This window comes from Saccoglossus kowalevskii, chromosome 5 (assembly GCF_978046115.1).
Source record: "Saccoglossus kowalevskii chromosome 5, keSacKowa6.1, whole genome shotgun sequence".
Taxonomy (NCBI): Eukaryota; Metazoa; Hemichordata; class Enteropneusta; family Harrimaniidae; genus Saccoglossus; species Saccoglossus kowalevskii.
In genome coordinates, this window is record NC_140645.1 from 30,565,051 (window position 1) to 30,592,529 (window position 27,479).

Consider the following 27,479-nt stretch of genomic DNA (forward strand, 5'->3'; position numbering starts at 1 on the left):
AGTTACACTACTATTGATATATGTACACTACTATTGATATATGTACACTACTATTGATATAGTTACACTACTATGATATATTTACACTACTATTGATATATGTACACTACTATTGATATATGCACACTACTATTGATATATGTACACTACTATTGATATATTTACACTACTATTGATAAATTTACACTACTATTGATATATGTACACTACTATTGATATATTTACACTACTATTGATATATGTACACTACTATTGATATATTTACACTACTATTGATAAATTTACACTACTATTGATATATGTACACTACTATTGATATATGTACACTACTATTGATATATTACACTACTATTGATATAGTTACACTACTATTGATATAGTTACACTACTATTGATATATGTACACTACTATTGATATAGTTACACTACTATTGATATATGTACACTACTATTGATATATTTACACTACTATTGATATATGTACACTACTATTGATATATGTACACTACTATTGATATATGTACACTACTATTGATATATGTACACTACTATTGATATATGTACACTACTATTGATATATTTACACTACTATTGATACATTTACACTACTATTGATATATTACACTACTATTGATATATTTACACTACTATTGATATATTTACACTACTATTGATATATGTACACTACTATTGATATAGTTACACTACTATTGATATATGTACACTACTATTGATATATGTACACTACTATTGATATATGTACACTACTATTGATATATTTACACTAGTATTGATATATTTACACTACTATTGATATATTTACACTACTATTGATATAGTTACACTACTATGATATATTTACACTACTATTGATATATGTACACTACTATTGATATATGTACACTACTATTGATATATGTACACTACTATTGATATATTTACACTACTATTGATAAATTTACACTACTATTGATATATGTACACTACTATTGATATATGTACACTACTATTGATATATTACACTACTATTGATATAGTTACACTACTATTGATATAGTTACACTACTATTGATATATGTACACTACTATTGATTTAGTTACACTACTATTGATATATGTACACTACTATTGATATACTTACACTACTATTGATATATGTACACTACTATTGATATATGTACACTACTATTGATATATGTTCACTACTATTGATATATGTACACTACTATTGATATAGTTACACTACTATTAATATATGTACACTACTATTGATATATGTACACTACTATTGATATATTTACACTACTATTGATAAATAGTACATATATCAATAGTAGTGTAAATATATCAATAGTAGTGTACATTTATCAATAGTAGTGTACATATATCAATAGTAGTGTAAATATATCAATAGTAGTGTACATATATCAATAGTAGTGTACATATATCACACTACTATTGATATATTACACTACTATTGATATATGTACACTACTATTGATATAGTTACACTACTATTGATATAGTTACACTACTATTGATATATGTACACTACTATTGATATATGTACACTACTATTGATATAGTTACACTACTATGATATATTTACACTACTATTGATATATGTACACTACTATTGATATATGTACACTACTATTGATATATGTACACTACTATTGATATATTTACACTACTATTGATAAATTTACACTACTATTGATATATGTACACTACTATTGATATATTTACACTACTATTGATATATGTACACTACTATTGATATATTTACACTACTATTGATAAATTTACACTACTATTGATATATGTACACTACTATTGATATATTACACTACTATTGATATAGTTACACTACTATTGATATAGTTACACTACTATTGATATATGTACACTACTATTGACATAGTTACACTACTATTGATATATGTACACTACTATTGATATATTTACACTACTATTGATATATGTACACTACTATTGATATATGTACACTACTATTGATATATGTACACTACTATTGATATATGTACACTACTATTGATATATGTACACTACTATTGATATATTTACACTACTATTGATAAATTTACACTACTATTGATATATTACACTACTATTGATATATTTACACTACTATTGATATATTTACACTACTATTGATATATGTACACTACTATTGATATAGTTACACTACTATTGATATATGTACACTACTATTGCTATATGTACACTACTATTGATATATGTACACTACTATTGATATATTTACACTAGTATTGATATATTTACACTACTATTGATATATTTACACTACTATTGATATATGTACACTACTATTGATATAGTTACACTACTATTGATATATGTACACTACTATTGATATATTTACACTACTATTGATATAGTTACACTACTATTGATATATGTACACTACTATTGATATAGTTACACTACTATTGATATATGTACACTACTATTGATATGTTTACACTACTATTGATATAGTTACACTACTATTGATATATGTACACTACTATTGATATAGTTACACTACTATTGATATATGTACACTACTATTGATATATGTACACTACTATTGATATATGTACACTACTATTGATATATTTACACTACTATTGATATATGTACACTACTATTGATATATTACACTACTATTGATATATTTACACTACTATTGATATATTTACACTACTATTGATATATGTACACTACTATTGATGTAGTTACACTACTATTGATATATGTACACTACTATTGATATATGTACACTACTATTGATATATGTACACTACTATTGATATATGTACACTACTATTGATATATTACACTACTATTGTTGATATATGTACACTACTATTGATATAGTTACACTACTATTGATATATGTACACTACTATTGATATATGTACACTACTATTGATATATTACACTACTATTGATATAGTTACACTACTATTGATATAGTTACACTACTATTGATATATGTACACTACTATTGATATAGTTACACTACTATTGATATATGTACACTACTATTGATATATTTACACTACTATTGATATATGTACACTACTATTGATATATGTACACTACTATTGATATATGTACACTACTATTGATATATGTACACTACTATTGATATATGTACACTACTATTGATATATTTACACTACTATTGATACATTTACACTACTATTGATATATTACACTACTATTGATATATTTACACTACTATTGATATATTTACACTACTATTGATATATGTACACTACTATTGATATAGTTACACTACTATTGATATATGTACACTACTATTGATATATGTACACTACTATTGATATATGTACACTACTATTGATATATTTACACTAGTATTGATATATTTACACTACTATTGATATATTTACACTACTATTGATATAGTTACACTACTATGATATATTTACACTACTATTGATATATGTACACTACTATTGATATATGTACACTACTATTGATATATGTACACTACTATTGATATATTTACACTACTATTGATAAATTTACACTACTATTGATATATGTACACTACTATTGATATATGTACACTACTATTGATATATTACACTACTATTGATATAGTTACACTACTATTGATATAGTTACACTACTATTGATATATGTACACTACTATTGATTTAGTTACACTACTATTGATATATGTACACTACTATTGATATACTTACACTACTATTGATATATGTACACTACTATTGATATATGTACACTACTATTGATATATGTTCACTACTATTGATATATGTACACTACTATTGATATAGTTACACTACTATTAATATATGTACACTACTATTGATATATGTACACTACTATTGATATATTTACACTACTATTGATAAATAGTACATATATCAATAGTAGTGTAAATATATCAATAGTAGTGTACATTTATCAATAGTAGTGTACATATATCAATAGTAGTGTAAATATATCAATAGTAGTGTACATATATCAATAGTAGTGTACATATATCACACTACTATTGATATATTACACTACTATTGATATATGTACACTACTATTGATATAGTTACACTACTATTGATATAGTTACACTACTATTGATATATGTACACTACTATTGATAAATGTACACTACTATTGATATAGTTACACTACTATGATATATTTACACTACTATTGATATATGTACACTACTATTGATATACTTACACTACTATTGATATATGTACACTACTATTGATATATGTACACTACTATTGATATATGTACACTACTATTGATATATGTACACTACTATTGATATAGTTACACTACTATTGATATATGTACACTACTATTGATATATGTATTTATCAATAGTAGTGTAAATATATCAATAGTAGTGTACATATATCAATAGTAGTGTACATATATCAATAATAGTGTAAATATATCAATAGTAGTGTACATATATCACACTACTATTGATATATTACACTACTATTGATATATGTACACTACTATTGATATAGTTACACTACTATTGATATAGTTACACTACTATTGATATATGTACACTACTATTGATATATGTACACTACTATTGATATAGTTACACTACTATGATATATTTACACTACTATTGATATATGTACACTACTATTGATATATGCACACTACTATTGATATATGTACACTACTATTGATATATTTACACTACTATTGATAAATTTACACTACTATTGATATATGTACACTACTATTGATATATCTACACTACTATTGATATATGTACACTACTATTGATATATTTACACTACTATTGATAAATTTACACTACTATTGATATATGTACACTACTATTGATATATGTACACTACTATTGATATATTACACTACTATTGATATAGTTACACTACTATTGATATAGTTACACTACTATTGATATATGTACACTACTATTGATATAGTTACACTACTATTGATATATGTACACTACTATTGATATATTTACACTACTATTGATATATGTACACTACTATTGATATATGTACACTACTATTGATATATGTACACTACTATTGATATATGTACACTACTATTGATATATGTACACTACTATTGATATATTTACACTACTATTGATACATTTACACTACTATTGATATATTACACTACTATTGATATATTTACACTACTATTGATATATTTACACTACTATTGATATATGTACACTACTATTGATATAGTTACACTACTATTGATATATGTACACTACTATTGATATATGTACACTACTATTGATATATGTACACTACTATTGATATATTTACACTAGTATTGATATATTTACACTACTATTGATATATTTACACTACTATTGATATAGTTACACTACTATGATATATTTACACTACTATTGATATATGTACACTACTATTGATATATGTACACTACTATTGATATATGTACACTACTATTGATATATTTACACTACTATTGATAAATTTACACTACTATTGATATATGTACACTACTATTGATATATGTACACTATATTGATATATTACACTACTATTGATATAGTTACACTACTATTGATATAGTTACACTACTATTGATATATGTACACTACTATTGATTTAGTTACACTACTATTGATATATGTACACTACTATTGATATACTTACACTACTATTGATATATGTACACTACTATTGATATATGTACACTACTATTGATATATGTTCACTACTATTGATATATGTACACTACTATTGATATAGTTACACTACTATTAATATATGTACACTACTATTGATATATGTACACTACTATTGATATATTTACACTACTATTGATAAATAGTACATATATCAATAGTAGTGTAAATATATCAATAGTAGTGTACATTTATCAATAGTAGTGTACATATATCAATAGTAGTGTAAATATATCAATAGTAGTGTACATATATCAATAGTAGTGTACATATATCACACTACTATTGATATATTACACTACTATTGATATATGTACACTACTATTGATATAGTTACACTACTATTGATATAGTTACACTACTATTGATATATGTACACTACTATTGATATATGTACACTACTATTGATATAGTTACACTACTATGATATATTTACACTACTATTGATATATGTACACTACTATTGATATATGTACACTACTATTGATATATGTACACTACTATTGATATATTTACACTACTATTGATAAATTTACACTACTATTGATATATGTACACTACTATTGATATATTTACACTACTATTGATATATGTACACTACTATTGATATATTTACACTACTATTGATAAATTTACACTACTATTGATATATGTACACTACTATTGATATATTACACTACTATTGATATAGTTACACTACTATTGATATAGTTACACTACTATTGATATATGTACACTACTATTGACATAGTTACACTACTATTGATATATGTACACTACTATTGATATATTTACACTACTATTGATATATGTACACTACTATTGATATATGTACACTACTATTGATATATGTACACTACTATTGATATATGTACACTACTATTGATATATGTACACTACTATTGATATATTTACACTACTATTGATAAATTTACACTACTATTGATATATTACACTACTATTGATATATTTACACTACTATTGATATATTTACACTACTATTGATATATGTACACTACTATTGATATAGTTACACTACTATTGATATATGTACACTACTATTGATATATGTACACTACTATTGATATATGTACACTACTATTGATATATTTACACTAGTATTGATATATTTACACTACTATTGATATATTTACACTACTATTGATATATGTACACTACTATTGATATAGTTACACTACTATTGATATATGTACACTACTATTGATATATTTACACTACTATTGATATAGTTACACTACTATTGATATATGTACACTACTATTGATATAGTTACACTACTATTGATATATGTACACTACTATTGATATGTTTACACTACTATTGATATAGTTACACTACTATTGATATATGTACACTACTATTGATATAGTTACACTACTATTGATATATGTACACTACTATTGATATATGTACACTACTATTGATATATGTACACTACTATTGATATATTTACACTACTATTGATATATGTACACTACTATTGATATATTACACTACTATTGATATATTTACACTACTATTGATATATTTACACTACTATTGATATATGTACACTACTATTGATGTAGTTACACTACTGTTGATATATGTACACTACTATTGATATATGTACACTACTATTGATATATGTACACTACTATTGATATATGTACACTACTATTGATATATTACACTACTATTGTTGATATATGTACACTACTATTGATATAGTTACACTACTATTGATATATGTACACTACTATTGATATATGTACACTACTATTGATATATTACACTACTATTGATATAGTTACACTACTATTGATATAGTTACACTACTATTGATATATGTACACTACTATTGATATAGTTACACTACTATTGATATATGTACACTACTATTGATATATTTACACTACTATTGATATATGTACACTACTATTGATATATGTACACTACTATTGATATATGTACACTACTATTGATATATGTACACTACTATTGATATATGTACACTACTATTGATATATTTACACTACTATTGATACATTTACACTACTATTGATATATTACACTACTATTGATATATTTACACTACTATTGATATATTTACACTACTATTGATATATGTACACTACTATTGATATAGTTACACTACTATTGATATATGTACACTACTATTGATATATGTACACTACTATTGATATATGTACACTACTATTGATATATTTACACTAGTATTGATATATTTACACTACTATTGATATATTTACACTACTATTGATATAGTTACACTACTATGATATATTTACACTACTATTGATATATGTACACTACTATTGATATATGTACACTACTATTGATATATGTACACTACTATTGATATATTTACACTACTATTGATAAATTTACACTACTATTGATATATGTACACTACTATTGATATATGTACACTACTATTGATATATTACACTACTATTGATATAGTTACACTACTATTGATATAGTTACACTACTATTGATATATGTACACTACTATTGATTTAGTTACACTACTATTGATATATGTACACTACTATTGATATACTTACACTACTATAGATATATGTACACTACTATTGATATATGTACACTACTATTGATATATGTTCACTACTATTGATATATGTACACTACTATTGATATAGTTACACTACTATTAATATATGTACACTACTATTGATATATGTACACTACTATTGATATATTTACTCTACTATTGATAAATAGTACATATATCAATAGTAGTGTAAATATATCAATAGTAGTGTACATTTATCAATAGTAGTGTACATATATCAATAGTAGTGTAAATATATCAATAGTAGTGTACATATATCAATAGTAGTGTACATATATCACACTACTATTGATATATTACACTACTATTGATATATGTACACTACTATTGATATAGTTACACTACTATTGATATAGTTACACTACTATTGATATATGTACACTACTATTGATATATGTACACTACTATTGATATAGTTACACTACTATGATATATTTACACTACTATTGATATATGTACACTACTATTGATATATGTACACTACTATTGATATATGTACACTACTATTGATATATTTACACTACTATTGATAAATTTACACTACTATTGATATATGTACACTACTATTGATATATTTACACTACTATTGATATATGTACACTACTATTGATATATTTACACTACTATTGATAAATTTACACTACTATTGATATATGTACACTACTATTGATATATTACACTACTATTGATATAGTTACACTACTATTGATATAGTTACACTACTATTGATATATGTACACTACTATTGACATAGTTACACTACTATTGATATATGTACACTACTATTGATATATTTACACTACTATTGATATATGTACACTACTATTGATATATGTACACTACTATTGATATATGTACACTACTATTGATATATGTACACTACTATTGATATATGTACACTACTATTGATATATTTACACTACTATTGATAAATTTACACTACTATTGATATATTACACTACTATTGATATATTTACACTACTATTGATATATTTACACTACTATTGATATATGTACACTACTATTGATATAGTTACACTACTATTGATATATGTACACTACTATTGATATATGTACACTACTATTGATATATGTACACTACTATTGATATATTTACACTAGTATTGATATATTTACACTACTATTGATATATTTACACTACTATTGATATATGTACACTACTATTGATATAGTTACACTACTATTGATATATGTACACTACTATTGATATATTTACACTACTATTGATATAGTTACACTACTATTGATATATGTACACTACTATTGATATAGTTACACTACTATTGATATATGTACACTACTATTGATATGTTTACACTACTATTGATATAGTTACACTACTATTGATATATGTACACTACTATTGATATAGTTACACTACTATTGATATATGTACACTACTATTGATATATGTACACTACTATTGATATATGTACACTACTATTGATATATTTACACTACTATTGATATATGTACACTACTATTGATATATTACACTACTATTGATATATTTACACTACTATTGATATATTTACACTACTATTGATATATGTACACTACTATTGATATAGTTACACTACTATTGATATATGTACACTACTATTGATATATGTACACTACTATTGATATATGTACACTACTATTGATATATGTACACTACTATTGATATATTACACTACTATTGTTGATATATGTACACTACTATTGATATAATTACACTACTATTGATATATGTACACTACTATTGATATATTTACACTACTATTGATATATTACACTACTATTGATATATTTACACTACTATTGATATATTTACACTACTAATGATATATGTACACTACTATTGATATAGTTACACTACTATTGATATATGTACACTACTATTGATATATGTACACTTCTATTGATATATTTACACTACTATTGATATAGTTACACTACTATTGATATATGTACACTACTATTGATATATTTACACTACTATTGATATAGTTACACTATGTAGGAATCGAAATTACAGGATAAAGGAGACGATCGATTAAGTCAAGGAAAGAGACTTTATTATGCGATATAGACTACACGAATACTATACAGCTACTGCCGAATAAAGCGTGTGTTGAAAGTATACATACAGTGTGGCCGGAAGTTTGGGCTTACGTAACTTGTTACTGAGTACCCAATCAACTAACTCAATAATAATTAACTTAAGTACATAACGTATCTCTTTGTGGTTTCCGCAGTTCGATTGTGGTTCAGACATTACTCCCGGCCCGCAAGTGATTAAATTCGAAGTAAATATAAACAGAAATACTAAACGTAAGTGTAAAAAAAAAACACACTGGGGTAAAGAATCGATCATAAACAAAATACGACATTATACTAATACAACGATGTAGCTACAATCATGTCAAGTTCTACGTAAAATATCTTCAAATACTAGCATGTAACAAATTCAACTAAAGATAAATATCCATTTACATAGGCAAATTGTCACACACACACAAAAAAAAAACTAACACAATTTCAGTTCGTTTAAGTCTGTTATTCTGCAACGAGCAACGGCGGCCGCATTTCTACGGGGTCTGGTTATTTCAATGCCGTTAGTGTCTGGTACCGTGTTCATACCGTTAATGTTAGGTAATTCGATGTCATCTGCAGCGTTTAACTCCAACGGATAGAGTTTACTGATCGGTCGATTGGTTCGTCCGTGTGGTGTTTTAATATCCACAGATCGGACTAGTCCATCTCTTCCGTAGTTTAATCTCTCAACTTTTGCCATATTCCCATGCAGTCGCTTCTGGTTGTCATGATGGACGAGAACAATGTCACCGATTTTGACGGTATTTGTTGATTTACCAGTGAGCATATGGCGTTCGCGAAGAGCGGGTAGATATTCGGAGATCCATCTACGCCAAAACTGCTGAATCAACTCAGACAGACGTAAATATCTTCGTTGAATTTCGGTTTGGTTATCACCGAAGGTGGGATCCTGTAATTCGTCAGGGTCGACTGGTTGACATGGTAACATCGTGATCGGGCGTCCATTTATTAAATGCGATGGTGTGAGTGCTATCAAGTCGTCCGCGTTTCCAGAAACATAAGTAATCGGCCTATTGTTCAGGACGGCTTCTATTTCCGCTACAATTGTGCTAAGTTCATCACAGGTTACGAATGAACGTTGAAGTACCTTCTTAATAGCGGTTTTCGTAATACCTACCAGACGCTCCCAAAAACCGCCATACCATGGAGCGCGTTTGGGAATGAATTTCCATTGCATTCGCTTGTTGGTTAAATATCTGGTGACTACAGGAGAAATGAACAGATCTTGTAGTTTATCGGCGGCTGACAGATACGTAGACGCATTGTCGGAGATCAACACGGATGGCAACGAGCGTCATGCGGAGAATCGTCGAAATGCGCGTAAAAAAGTTGCAGCAGATAAATCAGACACGACTTCCAAATGTATTGCTCTGGTAACAGCACAAGAAAATAAACAAATGTAAACTTTCTTGTCCTTTCCGTCGTGTTGTCCCTTTACGTATAATGCACCGGTAAAATCGACACCAGTAACCGTGAACGGTGGCGCATCATTTACACGACAGTGTTGTAGTGGGGCTTGTATGGGCTGTTGATATGGTTTCCCGGTGATTTTTCTACAAGTCACGCATTGTCGTATAATTCTTTTCACGAGTTGGCGGATCTTTGGTATCCAGTATGTTTGTCGTAGATCTGTGACCGTGGATAATAATCCTGAGTGGAGCATGCGCGAGTGGGATTCCAACACAACGAGGATCGTATATCGATGTCCATATGGTAGGAGTATTGGAAATTTCGTGTTGTAGTCGAGAGGGGCATTATGTAACCTCCCCCCACAGCGGAGTAATGTATCATTGTCGAAGAATAAACCAAGTTGTCTGGTGAGGGTTGGCTTTCGGCGATGAGTGGTGACGTCAGCGCTAAACGCTTCACGTTGAATATCTCTTATCCACTTGGTTTCGGCTTTGCGTAATTCGTCAGCGGATACTGTACTAGATGTATGTTTGTCATTTCGAAGATTAGATACAAATCTTAGCACAAGAGCTGTTGTACGTAATAGCTTGTTTAAACTGCTAAATCTGTCGGCGTTAGTTGTCAACGTTAGTTGTCTCGTTCACAGTGGTAGTATCTTGAGCGGTATCGGTTTCCACAAAGGTATGCAGGACCGTACTATCAAATACAGGACATATTGGCCAATCGCCTTGCTTTAGCCAAGTAGGACCGCACCACCATAGTTCTGAGTGTTGTAGCCGGTGTGACGAGATCCCGCGTGTAACCAGATCTGCCGGATTGTCCTTTGTTGGACAATACTTCATTGTCATGGGGAAGGTCTTTATTTCGTTAACGCGGTTAGTGACGAACAAAGGCAACTTCTTGTCACTCTTTAGCCAATGAAGAACGATCTGGCTGTCCGACCATATTATGTGTTTCGTAATGTTCATCGTATCTTTTAGTGCGTCGGATACAAATTGAATCAGTCACTCCACCTTTACCTTCCGATTTGACAAATGAATGGAACGCCATATTGACGGATTTGAAAACGGCTACGAACATTACAATGAATAGAGAATATTTCTCGGACGTTTATGACCGTAAAGACGACCACGAATTACATGTCTTTGTAGACGCAAGTACGAGGGCATATGGTGCCGCTGTTTATTTACGTAATAACAACACAGAACAAACATCTCTTGTTATGTCGAAAACCAGAGCAGCACCATTAAAGAAACAGACATTACCACGCCTGGAGCTCATGGGAGCAGTTATTGGCACCAGACTGATTCAATTTGTATCCCACGCACTAAAAGATACGGTGAACATTACGAAACACATAATATGGTCGGACAGCCAGATCGTTCTTCATTGTTGAATTTCACAATCGTATCTTCGGCTTTCTTGAGTAGCTGGGTCATCTTTCCTCGGTAGGCTGGGCGAGTTCCTCTGGCAGACATGATCGTTTCCTTAAATCCTGGTCTCGGCACCAAAAAATGTGGGAATCGAAATTACAGGATAAAGGAGACGATTGATTAAGTCAAGGAAAGAGACTTTATTATGCGATATAGACTACACGAATACTATACAGCTACTGCCGAATAAAGCGTGTATTGAAAGTATACATACAGTGTGGCCGGAAGTTTGGGCTTACGTAACTTGTTACTGAGTACCCAATCAACTAACTCAATAATAATTAACTTAAGTACATAACGTATCTCTTTGTGGTTTCCGCAGTTCGATTGTGGTTCCGACACACTACTATTGATATATGTACACTACTATTGATATAGTTACACTACTATTGATATATGTACACTACTATTGATATATTTACACTACTATTGATATAGATACACTACTATTGATATATGTACACTACTATTGATATAGTTACACTACTATTGATATATGTACACTACTATTGATATATGTACACTACTATTGATATATGTACACTACTATTGATATATGTACACTACTATTGATATATGTACACTACTATTGATATAGTTACACTACTATTGATATATGTACACTACTATTGATATAGTTACACTACTATTGATATATGTACACTACTATTGATATATGTACACTACTATTGATATATGTACACTACTATTGATATATGTACACTACTATTGATATATGTACACAATTTGTATTGTTTTGTGCATTTATGTACGCAGATAATTTACCCCATTTCCTTCCCCGGCGTGATCCGCCAGTTCCCCTGAACGGGTTACTTGGTATGATTCGCACGATCATACTTACAATTTTCTCAGGATTTAACAAACAAAAAAATAATGACAACTTGTCAAATTGCACATACCAATGATTACATGGTGTTTCATTGAATATAATAATTATTTTATTGATACTTGGTCAGCTCAATTGCTGACATACAAAGCGTTTTAAAAACAAGCAGACAAGCACATTGATTCAGCAGCACATTGAACAACAGCGCATTGTCCGACAGTCACTGCAAAACACGTATGGACAAACCATAATTAATTAGGCCATATGATGTGTGGATATGGAACAAATACACTTTATCAGCCTTACTACAGCCTTTTATGGTATGTGGTATGTATCAAACTTATTCTGAAGTTATTGTATGTCTAGAAACATATAAACATTTGATGATTACAGAAAAATACCAATAAGTGGCAATTGCATTGGTTAACAGCATGTGTTAAATGAATCTAAATGCTTACTTTTTACATGGAATCTATATAACATCACATTAATCAGCATTAATATATGATACGCGTATATGATAGTAATGATACACTTATCGTATTGCGAATATAATCACGGGCCATACTAGAAATTGTCAAATATATTTTAGTTGTATGAATCAATCCAGATACACTTGAATTTCACATTATTGGTCATTGTTTATCTCAACTTAAATGAAACATTTGTATTAATCATAATATGTCCCCCAGGAATAGTGTAATTGTAATTTCGTTGTATGAACGATTTCACGTTATCAATCCCTGATATCAATAGAGAGTTATGGGTAATCCGTTGACATTGATCCCAGTTAGTGAAAATGGCATCTAATTATAGAGTTTGACTATATATTACAAATTCATGAAGAATAATTTTTGTATTCGAATCAGAAAGATTATTTTGTTATTCGTATTGATTTTAAATCAACGCACCATAACTACATATCTGAAGTGACGTTACTAATTTACTGTTGTACAAAGGTCTTACACAAGCTGTATACAATCTCAACTACATAAGATCGACACATTTCAATGCATATAGTGTGAATCACGCAATGCAACGTGGCGAGCTCAAATGGTTGCAAATACTGTCTAGCAGGATCACGTTTATTATCAATATAATGAGTAACTAAATCAATGTCATTGTCAATTCAATTGTTTTAGTAATACTGTGGACGTATGATAGACAGTTCGCATGGACTGCAATTTGCGAGGAAGCGATATGCAGAATTACGTCATTAGTGTACCCAAATATTGATATATATTCTGACTTTAAAAAAAACAAATCAGTTATTAATAGTAAAACAGAAACTATGATCCGTGAACATTTTTAAAGGTCATTATATATAATGATCTATACTGCCGAATGAAGTGGTCAGTAATCACGTCATTAAGTACGTCTATCCGTTGTTTCCTAGCTACACAGCTCAACACCTGTACGAGGTCATGAACCAGGAAATACCATACAAAAATGCCTGCACTATCGCATACCGCGTCCTGGTTTAGTGTTGTCGTTAATATTTCACTTATTTCTACTGGTAAGTTGTAATATTATTGACTATTAACACACATATTATTGGTTATACCTAGTGATTTGATTATAAATAGTTAACTTTGATACAATATCCATGTTATCAGAGTTTAACCAGTAACAGTTCCCTTACTTCCATGTGTATAGCCTAGAGATTTAGTGACCTCAATACTGTGAATAAATGTATTGTTTGTAGTCATTGGTGCATGCTCAAACTAAACAAAAATTTAGGTCGTACATTGCTGTACTATTTCGTGGATTTGAGTTTACTAATTTATTGTTATCAATCAGTTGCCATTGTAAACAAGGTCAAACAAGTAGCAAGATAATATAATGTCACCTTACTGTGTTATGTTTGTAAGGACGTTATTTCGCGACTGTTTTCACACGAACAATGCAGTAGTCCTTTGATTTTGTCGTGAATGCATTGTAAAGTTAGCTTTATTTTGTATATGAATGTTAGCGATTTACATCGACTTTGGGTCAGGATTGATTGGTCGTACGAGCCTAGAGAAGTCAAAATATTCTTTTGAAGATTGTCTGCAATACGTCAGCATATGTTAATGACCAGATAATCGAATAACAATGCGTCAGCGTATGTTAATAAGCTATTATAATCGAATAACAGTAAACATATGTTAATGAGTTGAACACCAAATAACGTCACGTCATATATGTGATGTCAATCAACGTCAATAAATCATGTCTTGATAAACGTAACAGCGCCCTCTACAATAAATCACGTGACCGTGAATGTTACACCCTCAATTTGTAAAAATATTATATTTTTTTGTTTATTTACTAACCTTAGCGACCTATCGTGTCTGTATACTTTTGAAGAATTTTTTCGTTTAGTTGTGATCAGCAGTAACAATGCGGGATAGGCAAATGATATACATATTTGAATGATTTGTTTTGGAAAACTCTAATTTCAATATGGCTACCTGTTTAATAATTTACTCATTGATTCTGTCCTGTTTTGAAAGGGGACTACGCCATATTGGGATATTCTGTAACATTTGTTCAATAAATTCTGTTCAGTTTGAAAAGATTGTTAGCATGTCTGCCTGTCAAAAATTTTATGAAATAATATATAATTATTAGTTTCAAGATGCTTTGTATACAAACTGCCGACAGTAAGTATGCATTATTTTATTTTTAGTATGCCTGCCTCTGTCTAATATTTTATTTTTGAACAAATTAAGCATGTGTCGGGTGACAATGATATGGGTATATAATTGTGTAATTGTATAGTTATTTTGTAAACAATGGCGGTAACGTGAAGAGATTGGAAGATGGTGTAATTTATTTTGTTAATTTCAGTGTATGAAGACGCACCTTCCACTAACCGACGCACCAACACGATTTATTCTAAACCAAAAGGATAGTCATCAAGCTCATAATTTATATCGAAAGTGAGAGCGTCGTCGATATTATTTATGGTCATAAATACCAGCCCAAGGAACGACAACACATACTGATAACGACCAAACACACAAAGTACACTCACTCAAAATAACAAAATACTTATATTTGAAATATATAATATATTATTTCATTTAATAATAAGTGAAACACTGATCAACATTTTTACTCACATTGTTCGGTGAATATCCTATATAGTAAATATAATTTTCAATAGTGTGAAATACAAGCAGATATTAATTAGTAAATATAAAATTATAAGTTTATATACGTGGGTTATTGAACTAATTGCCAGGGAAACATTAAAGTGCCTGTAATGATTATCTCAGAAACGTGTTTCACCTTGTGTCTAAATTTGCACGTGGGCAATCTTTTATCGATACGATATGGCGGAATAATGAGAGCATTATCGATGTCGGACTAAATACATTGCATGCACATTGTTTCTTAAAGGGGAGCAGAGGTGTGGCTTTTGACAACCTAGTACATGAAATTTGAGATCTATGAATGAATTCTGTCGATAAAAACAACTTGTATGTGCTGGGAAGTGCCCTAAATATCGGGTATAAAACGGGCTGTGAAGCAGACGACAAACGTCCGCTTTTCCTGGCGTCATTTCGCCTCTAGAGGGCCAGTCAAACGACGTCATCAGTGAACACTGATAATTGAACCCATTCATGCTAGTACTAGCGTGTCAATCCCATAGAAATGCTACTATGAAAGACCTTGTTAACTGACTACTTAAAAGTTGAAACATGGCGAAATGTTGTGCTTATGAATGCCATAACGATTCATGTTAAGTTTCTCGAAATCCCAAATAAAAAATCACATTGTTGGTTGCGAGAAATCGGCAGAAGAACTAACCTGAAAATGAAGATACGTACAGCGCTCTAGCTATAGTAAACAGTGAGTAAATAAATATTGTCTGAGTTAAAAACTAAATTAGAAATACGCTAATATCACTTGAACTACAGTAATCATTTCGCCCAACTTCTCACTTTTAATCGACCGCTTATCGCTTAATTTCCGACCGCACTGTGTTTTCCGACCGGAAAACGACCGCATTTTTATGGCCCAAACACTGGTCACTGGCACAGGAGTGATCGAAATAGTGGTTTTGAGTGATACAGTTTGGGGATACAACGGGTACTAACTATTTTAAATTCCAAACTACTCTTCAAATCTATACCGCATTGTATCGTTCGCAGACGAAACATCACCTGTGTCCAATATTAAATAACTGACTTTGCTTAATTATTATGAAAGCGATATATTACAATGTTGAAATTGTTAGAGCCGGTACAACATTGTGAACAAATGTGCGTAATTAGAAAAGCAGCGCACTAAATAAACGACCTCAAAATATACAAGTTCGCGCGGAGCATGAAAGAAAAAGATTGCTAAGGTAACGCGCCTGTTCAGTGCGTGACTTGGGGGTCAAACTTCGGTCAACACACACTTGATGTCAGCATCGCCGCACAGTAAGTTACGCAATGAAGTACTTAAAGTTCAATTGCATTCCAAAATGATGTCGTTCATCACTCAGTCTTTTGCAAAATATTATAACTAGTTTCCAAGCTTTTGATGCAGCCAGATTTATTTAACTTTGTGGAAATATAATCTTTTTAATTTCCCAGTCCTTTCTGTTCTTTCATTGTCTTGACAATATATGTGAATTGCTGTGCGAGCTTTTCGTACCCGACCGCTGTCAGACGGCGTCATGAAATCTATGCATAAAAGCGGGCGATCTGCGGCTGTTTGATTTCCTACTCTCTCCTAAGCTAGCGATTGGTGAGAATGGTTATTAATATATTACCCGATGCACTTGTAAATCGGACAGTCATACCGCAATTGTGTTGAAACATTTTGGGGGCGGTAAGTAACGTCAGAATATTGTTTAAAATAAAATATTCCATCCCAATCAAATCTAGATTAAAGGGTCAAATTGCGTGCATATAATTATAGTTAAAAACTAAATATATTTGAATGTTTGACGGCTATTCAACGTTTGTGCAAACCAGAATAAAAAAGGTAGTGTATACAATAGCGATATGACTGAGATATCATGGCATTTGTTTACAATATCGTACTGGCTCTAGTATTGGACACAGATGAAGTTGTTCGCGAACGATACAGAGTGGTATAGATTTGAAGAGCCGTTCAGAATTTTCTTTGTATATACTCAAACATTTTGACTACTCCTGTGCCGGGCGAGCGGTCGGTGTTTTCAATAAGCGAGCGAGAGAAAAAAACGGTAAAAATGTGGTAGTTTTCCGGTCGGAAAATACAGTGCGGTCGGAAATTAAGCGATCGTTTAAAAAGTGTGAAGTTGGGCAAAATGAGTACTGTGGTTCAAGTGATATTTGCATATTTCTCATTTAGTTTTAACTCGTACAATATTTATTCACTCACTGTTTACTATAACCAGAACGCTGTACTGTCTTTACTTTCAGGTTAGTTCTTCGCCGATTTCTCGCAACCAACAACGTGATTTTTTATTTGGGATTTCGAGAAACATAACATGAAGCGTTATGGCATACATAACACAACACCTCGCCATGTTTAAACTTTTAAGTAGTCAGTTAACAAGGTCTTTCATAGTAACATTTCTATGGGATTGACGTACTAGCATGAATGGGTTCAATTATCAGTGTTCACTGATGACGTCATTTGACTGGCCCTCTAGAGGCGAAATGACGCCAGGAAAAGCGGACGTTGTCGTTTGCTTCACAGCCCGTTTTATACCCGATATTCAGGGCATTTCGCAGCACATATAAGTTATTTTTATCGACGGAATTCATTCATAGATCTCAGATTTCATGTACACAGTGTCAAAAGCCACACCTCTGCTCCCCTTTAACTTAGCTTTTCATAAACTTCTCTGTTCGCTGGTCGCCTCGCTTCTCCCAGTATAGTGTTACCAGTATGTCCATGCTATATGTCGTAGACCCGAACTAGTTATTTTATTTAAATGATGAATAATGAGTATCAACTAAAAATGCGTGCTGTGTATGGAGTGTTCCTATCCGAGAATGAACAACTATTGCGTGCTGCATTTGGTAGCCCAAGATTTTAATGACACAGTTTTGAATTACGGATGTGGATATTAAGTTTACTTGTTTGCCACGCTTTTCTATATAATTTAAATCTGAAATGATGATTAAAATTTATAAAATACAATATGTAAAACAGCCTATTTTTCATAAAAACATAATGTGTCCAAGATTCAACGCCATGTTGGGCGACGAATTCGACAATTTCGAATATGCGTTGCTAGACTATTACGTATCCCAAGGTAAACTAAAATATAATATATGGATATTTGTGTTGATCATAGAGTTTGCTCATAAACTACACCACGAAATTAACATTGTGTTTATTCTATTTTAAATTATCTACAGGTATTGCCATTCAGATTACAGGGCCTTCCGATATCGATATCTTAGAAGGAAATGACGCTACATTGAAATGTGTTATCACTGGATTCTCATCTCCTAATTCTGCATCTTGGTCAATAGTCGGCAGTCCTAATCTGAGGATATTTACAGTATATCCCAGTGGGGTTGGAGCACCTGCTCTGGATTATGATGCAAATAAACATTCTGATTGGAGTATAGACCATTCAGTTACTAATCACTATGATCTGATAATACCAGATGTCAATATTAATGATGATGGTGTATATGATTGTGGTTTAGCTACAGACACGCCAGGAACAATATCAAGCCACTATGGAACATTGTCAGTTACAGGTGAGAATTATATCATGTTATTTTCAATAATATGATATAATGAAGCAATTACACATCCCAACTATAAGGTTCTGGTAGACAAGACAAATGTTGTGCATATTATCGTAGAAGGCCTATAAGATTACAAAATATTGCTCTTTCCAATGAGACAACAATTTAAGTCATTAAAATTAACCCTCGGTCAATGTGACAGTGGCTCTAAGGTGCGCTATATACATTATGAACAGACGAAGTCCCCTGAGACGTTTCAATACATCCACATATGTAACGCATCTTACCGAAATGCCTGAAATAGTTTTATTATTGTGAATCTCTTCACCCACGATGTGGGCTCATTTAAACCATACAGCAATGACCAGAGATCAAAAAATAATTTGCATATTCAAACAGTAGAACAGTAATCTTTTTTTTCCGCACAATGTGACACAGAGCAGAACCCAAAACCACACAGTGGCCGTTGAACCACACAGCAAGTAGCTTTGTAAAAATTAGTCATATGACAATTTTGATGTAGCATCATACATGAGAAAGCTGTCAATATATTTATAATAGCGCCCACTGTGTCTAATTCAAAATAGAAGTTAAGAAACTGATCCCAACAATAAAGGGTCTAAACCTGAATAAGAATGAACCATTTATTCAAATCATCCAAACTCCAATATGTGTAATTATTACAGTGCCAGTGACATCAGTGAGTATTGAGGGATATTCTAATGGGACCACAGTTTATATCATACATGGATCTGAGTCCACATTTACATGTAGAGTTATAGGCACCAAACCATCAGCTGATATAGACTGGTTTATAGGAACACAATTATATCAGGGCACACTAAGTGTAGAGAATGACGGTAAACTACGTGATACAACAAGTGTGTTTACATTTACACCAAATCTTGACAGTGATGATGATAAACAACTACAGTGTAAAGCTAGTAATACCGACGAAAGGTCACCAGTAACGACATTTGTCAAGTTATATGTAAAAGGTAAGGTAGTGTTAATTCCTTTTGCTCTGGTTGTTCTTCTTCTTATTACTCTTATTAAATTTAGGGAAAATGGTGAATCACAAAGTCTGCTTAGTCGACTTTCCTTTCAAATTTTTCGACAGGTCAGAGGGCGTATGTTTAAAGGAGGTTGTGTGTTTAACACAGTATTCTTTATTCCAGCGAAATTTCAATTGAGTAGGTGTTAGTTCAAATGTTGAGATTGTGATAAATTTGAGCACTCCATGGCATTTCTGGGTCATATTACCATTCATTGCATGTACATAAACAATGTCATAAATTGCCCATTTGTTTTTCATAGAAATCCAGATCCGATTTGCATATCTGTGGCGAATATGTTGTGTGGCGTATAGTAATATTCAGTTATAATGTCACCATGAAATCTGCTATGATTATTTGGTTCAGAAGTTATGAAAATCAGCAAAGAATTTTTCTTTTTTAAATAATTGATTTGTACGAACTACAACTTTATACATAGCTAGTTATTATTTTGGTAGCATGGCATTCGTGATTATTTGATCCACTCTCTCATTTTGGCGAACATTTTCGACTTTTCATTAAAATTGCTGGCTCAATTATTTTGATACTTTGTAGATTTGTAGCAATGACGATATTATTAATTCTCTGTTTTTTTTGGCGAATATTTTTGTTATTCTTGGTGATAGACTTTTTTCTAAAAACTGTCCGATGAAGCCCAATAGACTTGATACTTGATGGGTTACTTGGACTTTATTAGATGTTCATTACACTGTCATTGATTTCCTATTTTCTATCAGCACGATTGCTTCGACACGTGTATGTTTTTACATGGCAACAGAACTCTTTTGTCCTCCTGGTCGCTTGCCTATATAGATTCGCATGTATATAAAGTTTGCATTCGTAATACAAATGTTCCGTCAGTTTCTTATCCTTTAGATACATAGAAAATGTCATATCTTCTAAAATATTAGCTAAAATTTGTCCGAATTTCAAAAAAACAAAACTTGTGTACATGTTTCGAAATATTTTCTTTTGCATGCCATCATACATTAGCAACCATGTCCACGACATTACGCTTATAGTGTCTTTTCCACAACATAATGCTAGGAAAAGCATATCACAGAATTGCATATCGCTGAATCGATGTTCTATTTTCTAGTAAGTAAGTTGTAAATGACAGGGTGGTCACATAACCTCATTCGTTTGTATACAATTTACTACAAGCTAAGTATTTTAGATACAGGAACACTACTAGAAGGATAAGATCAACATTCATCAAAACAGTGGTTGGGTGCGTCAATCAGAGCAACGTCCATGGAAACTAACAACAAAATAGAAAGTTCGCTGAAAATAGACATTAATTTCCAATATATTTAAAAAAAATATTTTGACTCGTAGCAACTATTATTATTAGAGTATTCTATTGTTTTCTTGAAAACTGTTGGTGCGGATTTCTCCCGGAACAATGTTCATAGCAACGTGGGTTCAATAGCATATTGGCATATATGTTCGAGGTTATTTCTTTGTAAACGATATCTTCATCCAGTGTATATTTAGTTCAGTTCAAAGTATTTTTTTTCATATGAAATTTCTTGTTTGTAGTGACAGCATGGGCTAGTATTATCCACTCCACGCGTCAAAACGAAATAGTAATTTAACGGAGCTAGGCTTACATATCATATGTTACTTTATATTATTTAGACGTCTGAGCGCATTTTGAGTTAAGACTGTCGATGAATTTGTAGCGATATTGTTTTCAAAATAAACTTTTAGTCGTAAATGATTTGATTTATTATCATTGTACCAATTCTCATATGCATGATTTGTATTTTTCGAGCACAAACAGGCTGTTAGCATTGACCTTGTATATCACTGATCGATTAAATAAAGTCATAACAGGTCTCGGACGTTTAGTAGAACAATGTAAGGTACTAACGGAATGAGCCACGAGGCTATTGTTTTAGCTTTACACTATGATCGTTTGTCAATGTTTGTTCACAAACATTGGTTCTTGATAGCTCTTAGCACCTTCGTACAATGGGTTACGCTAATCTCTAGCATTCGGTAATATTCGGAGCATGTTCGGAAGCGATAGACGAACCTCGTATGTACAATACTGAAAATGGCTTCTAGTTTGAATGCTACTGTTTCCGGAGATCTCGGCGAACTTTAATGAAAAATTGTAATGGTGATGAGACGTAATAAATGATTGCCTGTGACAATAACGATTGCATTATTCAGTGGTACCATCGTCATTGCGTGTGTTTGACGTCCGAAACTATCGAAATTTTTGACCACCGGGCATCGGCGAACACCACCAGAAAAGACAGTATCGGAAGAAAGGCAAGACACTAGATACTTTCTCTGTAATAATATGTTTTAGGAGCCCATAGGCATTTTTGTTGTAGACACTCGAAATCTTGTTCTTCTTACAGTTACTAATAATTAAAACATGTAAAATCTGTGAAGTCAAACGTTCATCTGTTGAATTTCCGGTTGTGAAATACGTATTTTAAGCGTTCACACCTAAACAAATTCAGTGCGCATGTGTGATGACCGTAGTGTCATAATGCGCATATTATTTATGGTCACATTTAAAAATCGGCGGGTTTGTAACATATTCCGCTAACTCGCTACTTGTAAACAATCGCAAGCTATCATCGACATCACAGATGAGCTAAACAATGTTCTCATCAGGAATAACTTGGGTTGAAACAGAAGAAAATAAGCCTGTTAAGAAGCTTAAGTGGCCACTTCAGAGGCGTCGTGGCTCCTTCCGTTAGTACCGCCCATGGTAGGACCTAGATTCTAAGCAGTCCGTTAGCTACCGTATTTTAACGAAGTTATACTGCGAATTTTGTGAGTTTTAGGTATTTTTTTTCTGTAGACAGGTTGTGTGTTGTCACATCGTAAATGGGCCAATGACATGTACAAATTACAACTGATTCATGTACGGATCATAGTGAACAACACGTTTCATTCAACCAAAAAATACATGTATCAATACAGCTTGTCAATCTGGAAATCCTTGGTTCAAAAACATTTTGATGCTAAAAATGTCCTATTTTTAAATAGTGAGAAGAAAGTAAAACTCTTAAGTAATACGCTTAAATCTATAAAAACAGACCTTTCCTAGTACACGGGTAATGTGTTGAACACAGAAAGAGTAATTATCAAAAAATGATAAGTCTTGAAGATTTCCGCAGGGTTATGACAATGTAGTCGAACAAAACATATAATTACTGGGAAATATTAGTTAGTGGTATTTCACACTACTGAGTATGATGTACATAATGGCCATGTGGTAATAATTTAATATTGTGAACAGTCGCTAAATGTATTGAAATATGTATGAATTGGCCACCTAATAAATAAACCTATATCGTGTGACTAATTGTTTAATTTTAAGACGGTATTGAAGTTATAAATTATCGAAAACTTTCTATAATCTAATAATAAAAACAACAAATAGCATCACTATCATTTTAGGCAACTGGATACGACCAAAAGGTATCGGGTCAACCCTATACTAGAAAACGTTATTTGTTTCACAGAGATATGCATCATTGGTGAGATTGCTTCTTTGTCTTCTTTCGAACGCTGAGATCATGTAAAAAATAACATGTGATATCAATAACACATTTCCTTAGATGTATGTAAGGATCTCAACCACTTTCATTAATTGAATTTATTACTGCCTTTAGTAGCATATGTATTTTATTACAGTTTCTGTGCCCGATAATCCTCGAATCGCGGACGCTACGCACGTCTATGGTACTGGTTCTACTGTTATTGTTACTTCTGGTAAATCATATACATTTACATGTACTGCTGGTGAATCTAGACCTGAACCAACTATAACATGGTATCTAGGAAGTACGCCATTGAATGGGAATATACCTACTACAACAACCAATGGGAAATTGAAGACTACAACAAGGTCATTGGCATTTACCCCTGAAAGGATTCATCACAATGAACGGCTGCAATGCAGAGCTGACAATGACGCCACAAATGCATATAAGCAATCCTATATTTTACTTGATGTGTACGGTAAGCATTTTGTTTTTGTACGATGTTAGTTTCTTTTTTTTAATTGAATTTTAAAGAAAAATGACATGTACTGAACACAACCATACCTAAATTTCTCGTATGATTGACCGAAATTTGTCAAATAATCCTAAGTTTCAGCTTACATAATCACATTCCCGTCTGACGAAATGGTGACAGAAGGATCCTGTACATTAATATTGTATTGTGACGCTACCGGGGTGCCAGATATTGTTACTTATACATGGAGAATAGGCAATAGTGACATAAATATACGTGGTAGATACAGTCTGAGTGGTGGATCACTAACTATTAATAATATTGTAAGAGAAGATGATGGTATATATACATGTTATGCCAGTAATGGTGTAGGACAACCAGATAGTGCATCAGCTACAGTTACTGTATATTGTAAGTACTGTTGTATGTGTAATGTATTAATAGTTATTTAGTGTTAGTAATATTGTAAGAGAAGATGATGGTATATATACATGTTATTCTAGTAATGGTGTAGGACAACCAGATAGTGCATCAGCTACAGTTACTGTATATTGCAAGTACTGATGTATGTGTAGTGTATTACGAGTTATTTAGTGTTAGTAATATTGTAAGAGAAGATGATGGTATATATACATGTTATTCTAGTAATGGTATAGGACAACCAGATAGTGCATCAGCTACAGTTACTGTATATTGTAAGTACTGATGCATGTGTAGTGTATTACGAGTTATTTAGTGTTAGTAATATAGTAAGAGAAGATGATGGTATATATACATGTTATGCTAATAATTGTATAGAACAACCAGATAGTGCATCAGCTACAGTTACTGTATATTGTAAGTACTGTTCTATGTGTAGTGTATTGAGAGTTATTTAGTGTTAGTAATATTGTAGGAGAAGATGATGGTATATATACATGTTATGCTAGTAATTGTATAGAACAACCAGATAGTGCATCAGCTACAGTTACTGTATATTGTAAGTACTGTTGTATGTGTGGTGTATTGAGAGTTATTTAGTGTTAGTAATACTGTAGGAGAAGATGATGGTATATATACATGTTATGCTAGTAATTGTATAGAACAATCAGATATTCCAATAAACAAACAATTCATTATCACTATGTTTAATTCCTCCAATAGATTCACCTGTGGTCAATGGTACTACAAACTACTATAGTAGGATTGGCCAATCAGTATCAATGATAGTATATGTTGATGCCAATCCACTGCGTGTGGCATTTGGTGATTGGATAAATAACGGCGTAGTGTTATTGGACAAAGTTGACACTTTCTCCACGAGTACTGTAACTATTAACGATGTCAAAGAAATCAATTTTGGTGTATATAATATAACCGCACACAATGACATCGGAAGTGTTCTAATCCAAGTTGAATTACATCGTGCAGGTAAGGAAGATATATCAATCAATATAACGGATCACCAACATGTCCTGACTGAAATTCCTCATATATAGCATCATTATGACATGTGTACAAAATAATTGATATTTCAACATTTATAGTAACAATGAAACAAATATAATGCCAAAGTTCGATGG

At 31.3% G+C, this 27,479-nt stretch overlaps 3 protein-coding genes across 3 annotated transcripts; 1 reads left to right on the forward strand and 2 right to left on the reverse strand.

The window, feature by feature from the left end:
- Nucleotides 1-10,917: 10,917 nt before the first annotated feature.
- On the reverse strand, nt 10,918-11,682 carry LOC146746028 (uncharacterized). Its single transcript, XM_085498903.1, has one exon. The coding sequence runs from the start codon at nt 11,680-11,682 to the stop codon at nt 10,918-10,920; it is 765 nt and encodes a 254-aa protein (XP_085355029.1).
- A 117-nt stretch (nt 11,683-11,799) lies between these two features.
- LOC146746029 (uncharacterized) lies at nt 11,800-12,965 on the reverse strand. The gene is made up of 2 exons (XM_085498904.1): nt 12,935-12,965; nt 11,800-12,485 (listed from the first exon to the last, which is right to left on the reverse strand). Exons 1-2 carry the CDS (start codon nt 12,963-12,965, stop codon nt 11,800-11,802), a joined length of 717 nt encoding a protein of 238 aa, XP_085355030.1.
- Nucleotides 12,966-20,342: 7,377 nt separating this feature from the next.
- LOC146746030 (cell adhesion molecule 2-like) lies at nt 20,343-26,623 on the forward strand. The gene is made up of 6 exons (XM_085498905.1): nt 20,343-20,424; nt 20,531-20,881; nt 21,559-21,870; nt 25,594-25,920; nt 26,059-26,328; nt 26,493-26,623. The coding sequence occupies exons 1-6, from the start codon at nt 20,343-20,345 to the stop codon at nt 26,621-26,623; spliced, it is 1,473 nt and encodes a 490-aa protein (XP_085355031.1).
- The last annotated feature ends 856 nt before the right edge of the window (nt 26,624-27,479 follow it).

Coding starts and splice junctions, on each gene's coding strand:
- LOC146746030 (XM_085498905.1), top strand. CDS start 20,343: ATGTGTCCAAGATTCAACGCCATGTTGGGCGACGAATTCGACAATTTC. Junction 21,871..25,593: donor TGTCAAGTTATATGTAAAAG/GTAAGGTAGTGT, acceptor ATTTTATTACAG/TTTCTGTGCCCGATAATCCT. Junction 26,329..26,492: donor AGCTACAGTTACTGTATATT/GTAAGTACTGTT, acceptor ATGTATGTGTAG/TGTATTACGAGTTATTTAGT.
- LOC146746028 (XM_085498903.1), bottom strand. CDS start 11,682: ATGCAATGGAAATTCATTCCCAAACGCGCTCCATGGTATGGCGGTTTT.
- LOC146746029 (XM_085498904.1), bottom strand. CDS start 12,965: ATGGCGTTCCATTCATTTGTCAAATCGGAAG. Junction 12,486..12,934: donor TTCATTTGTCAAATCGGAAG/GTAAAGGTGGAG, acceptor TACGTACAACAG/CTCTTGTGCTAAGATTTGTA.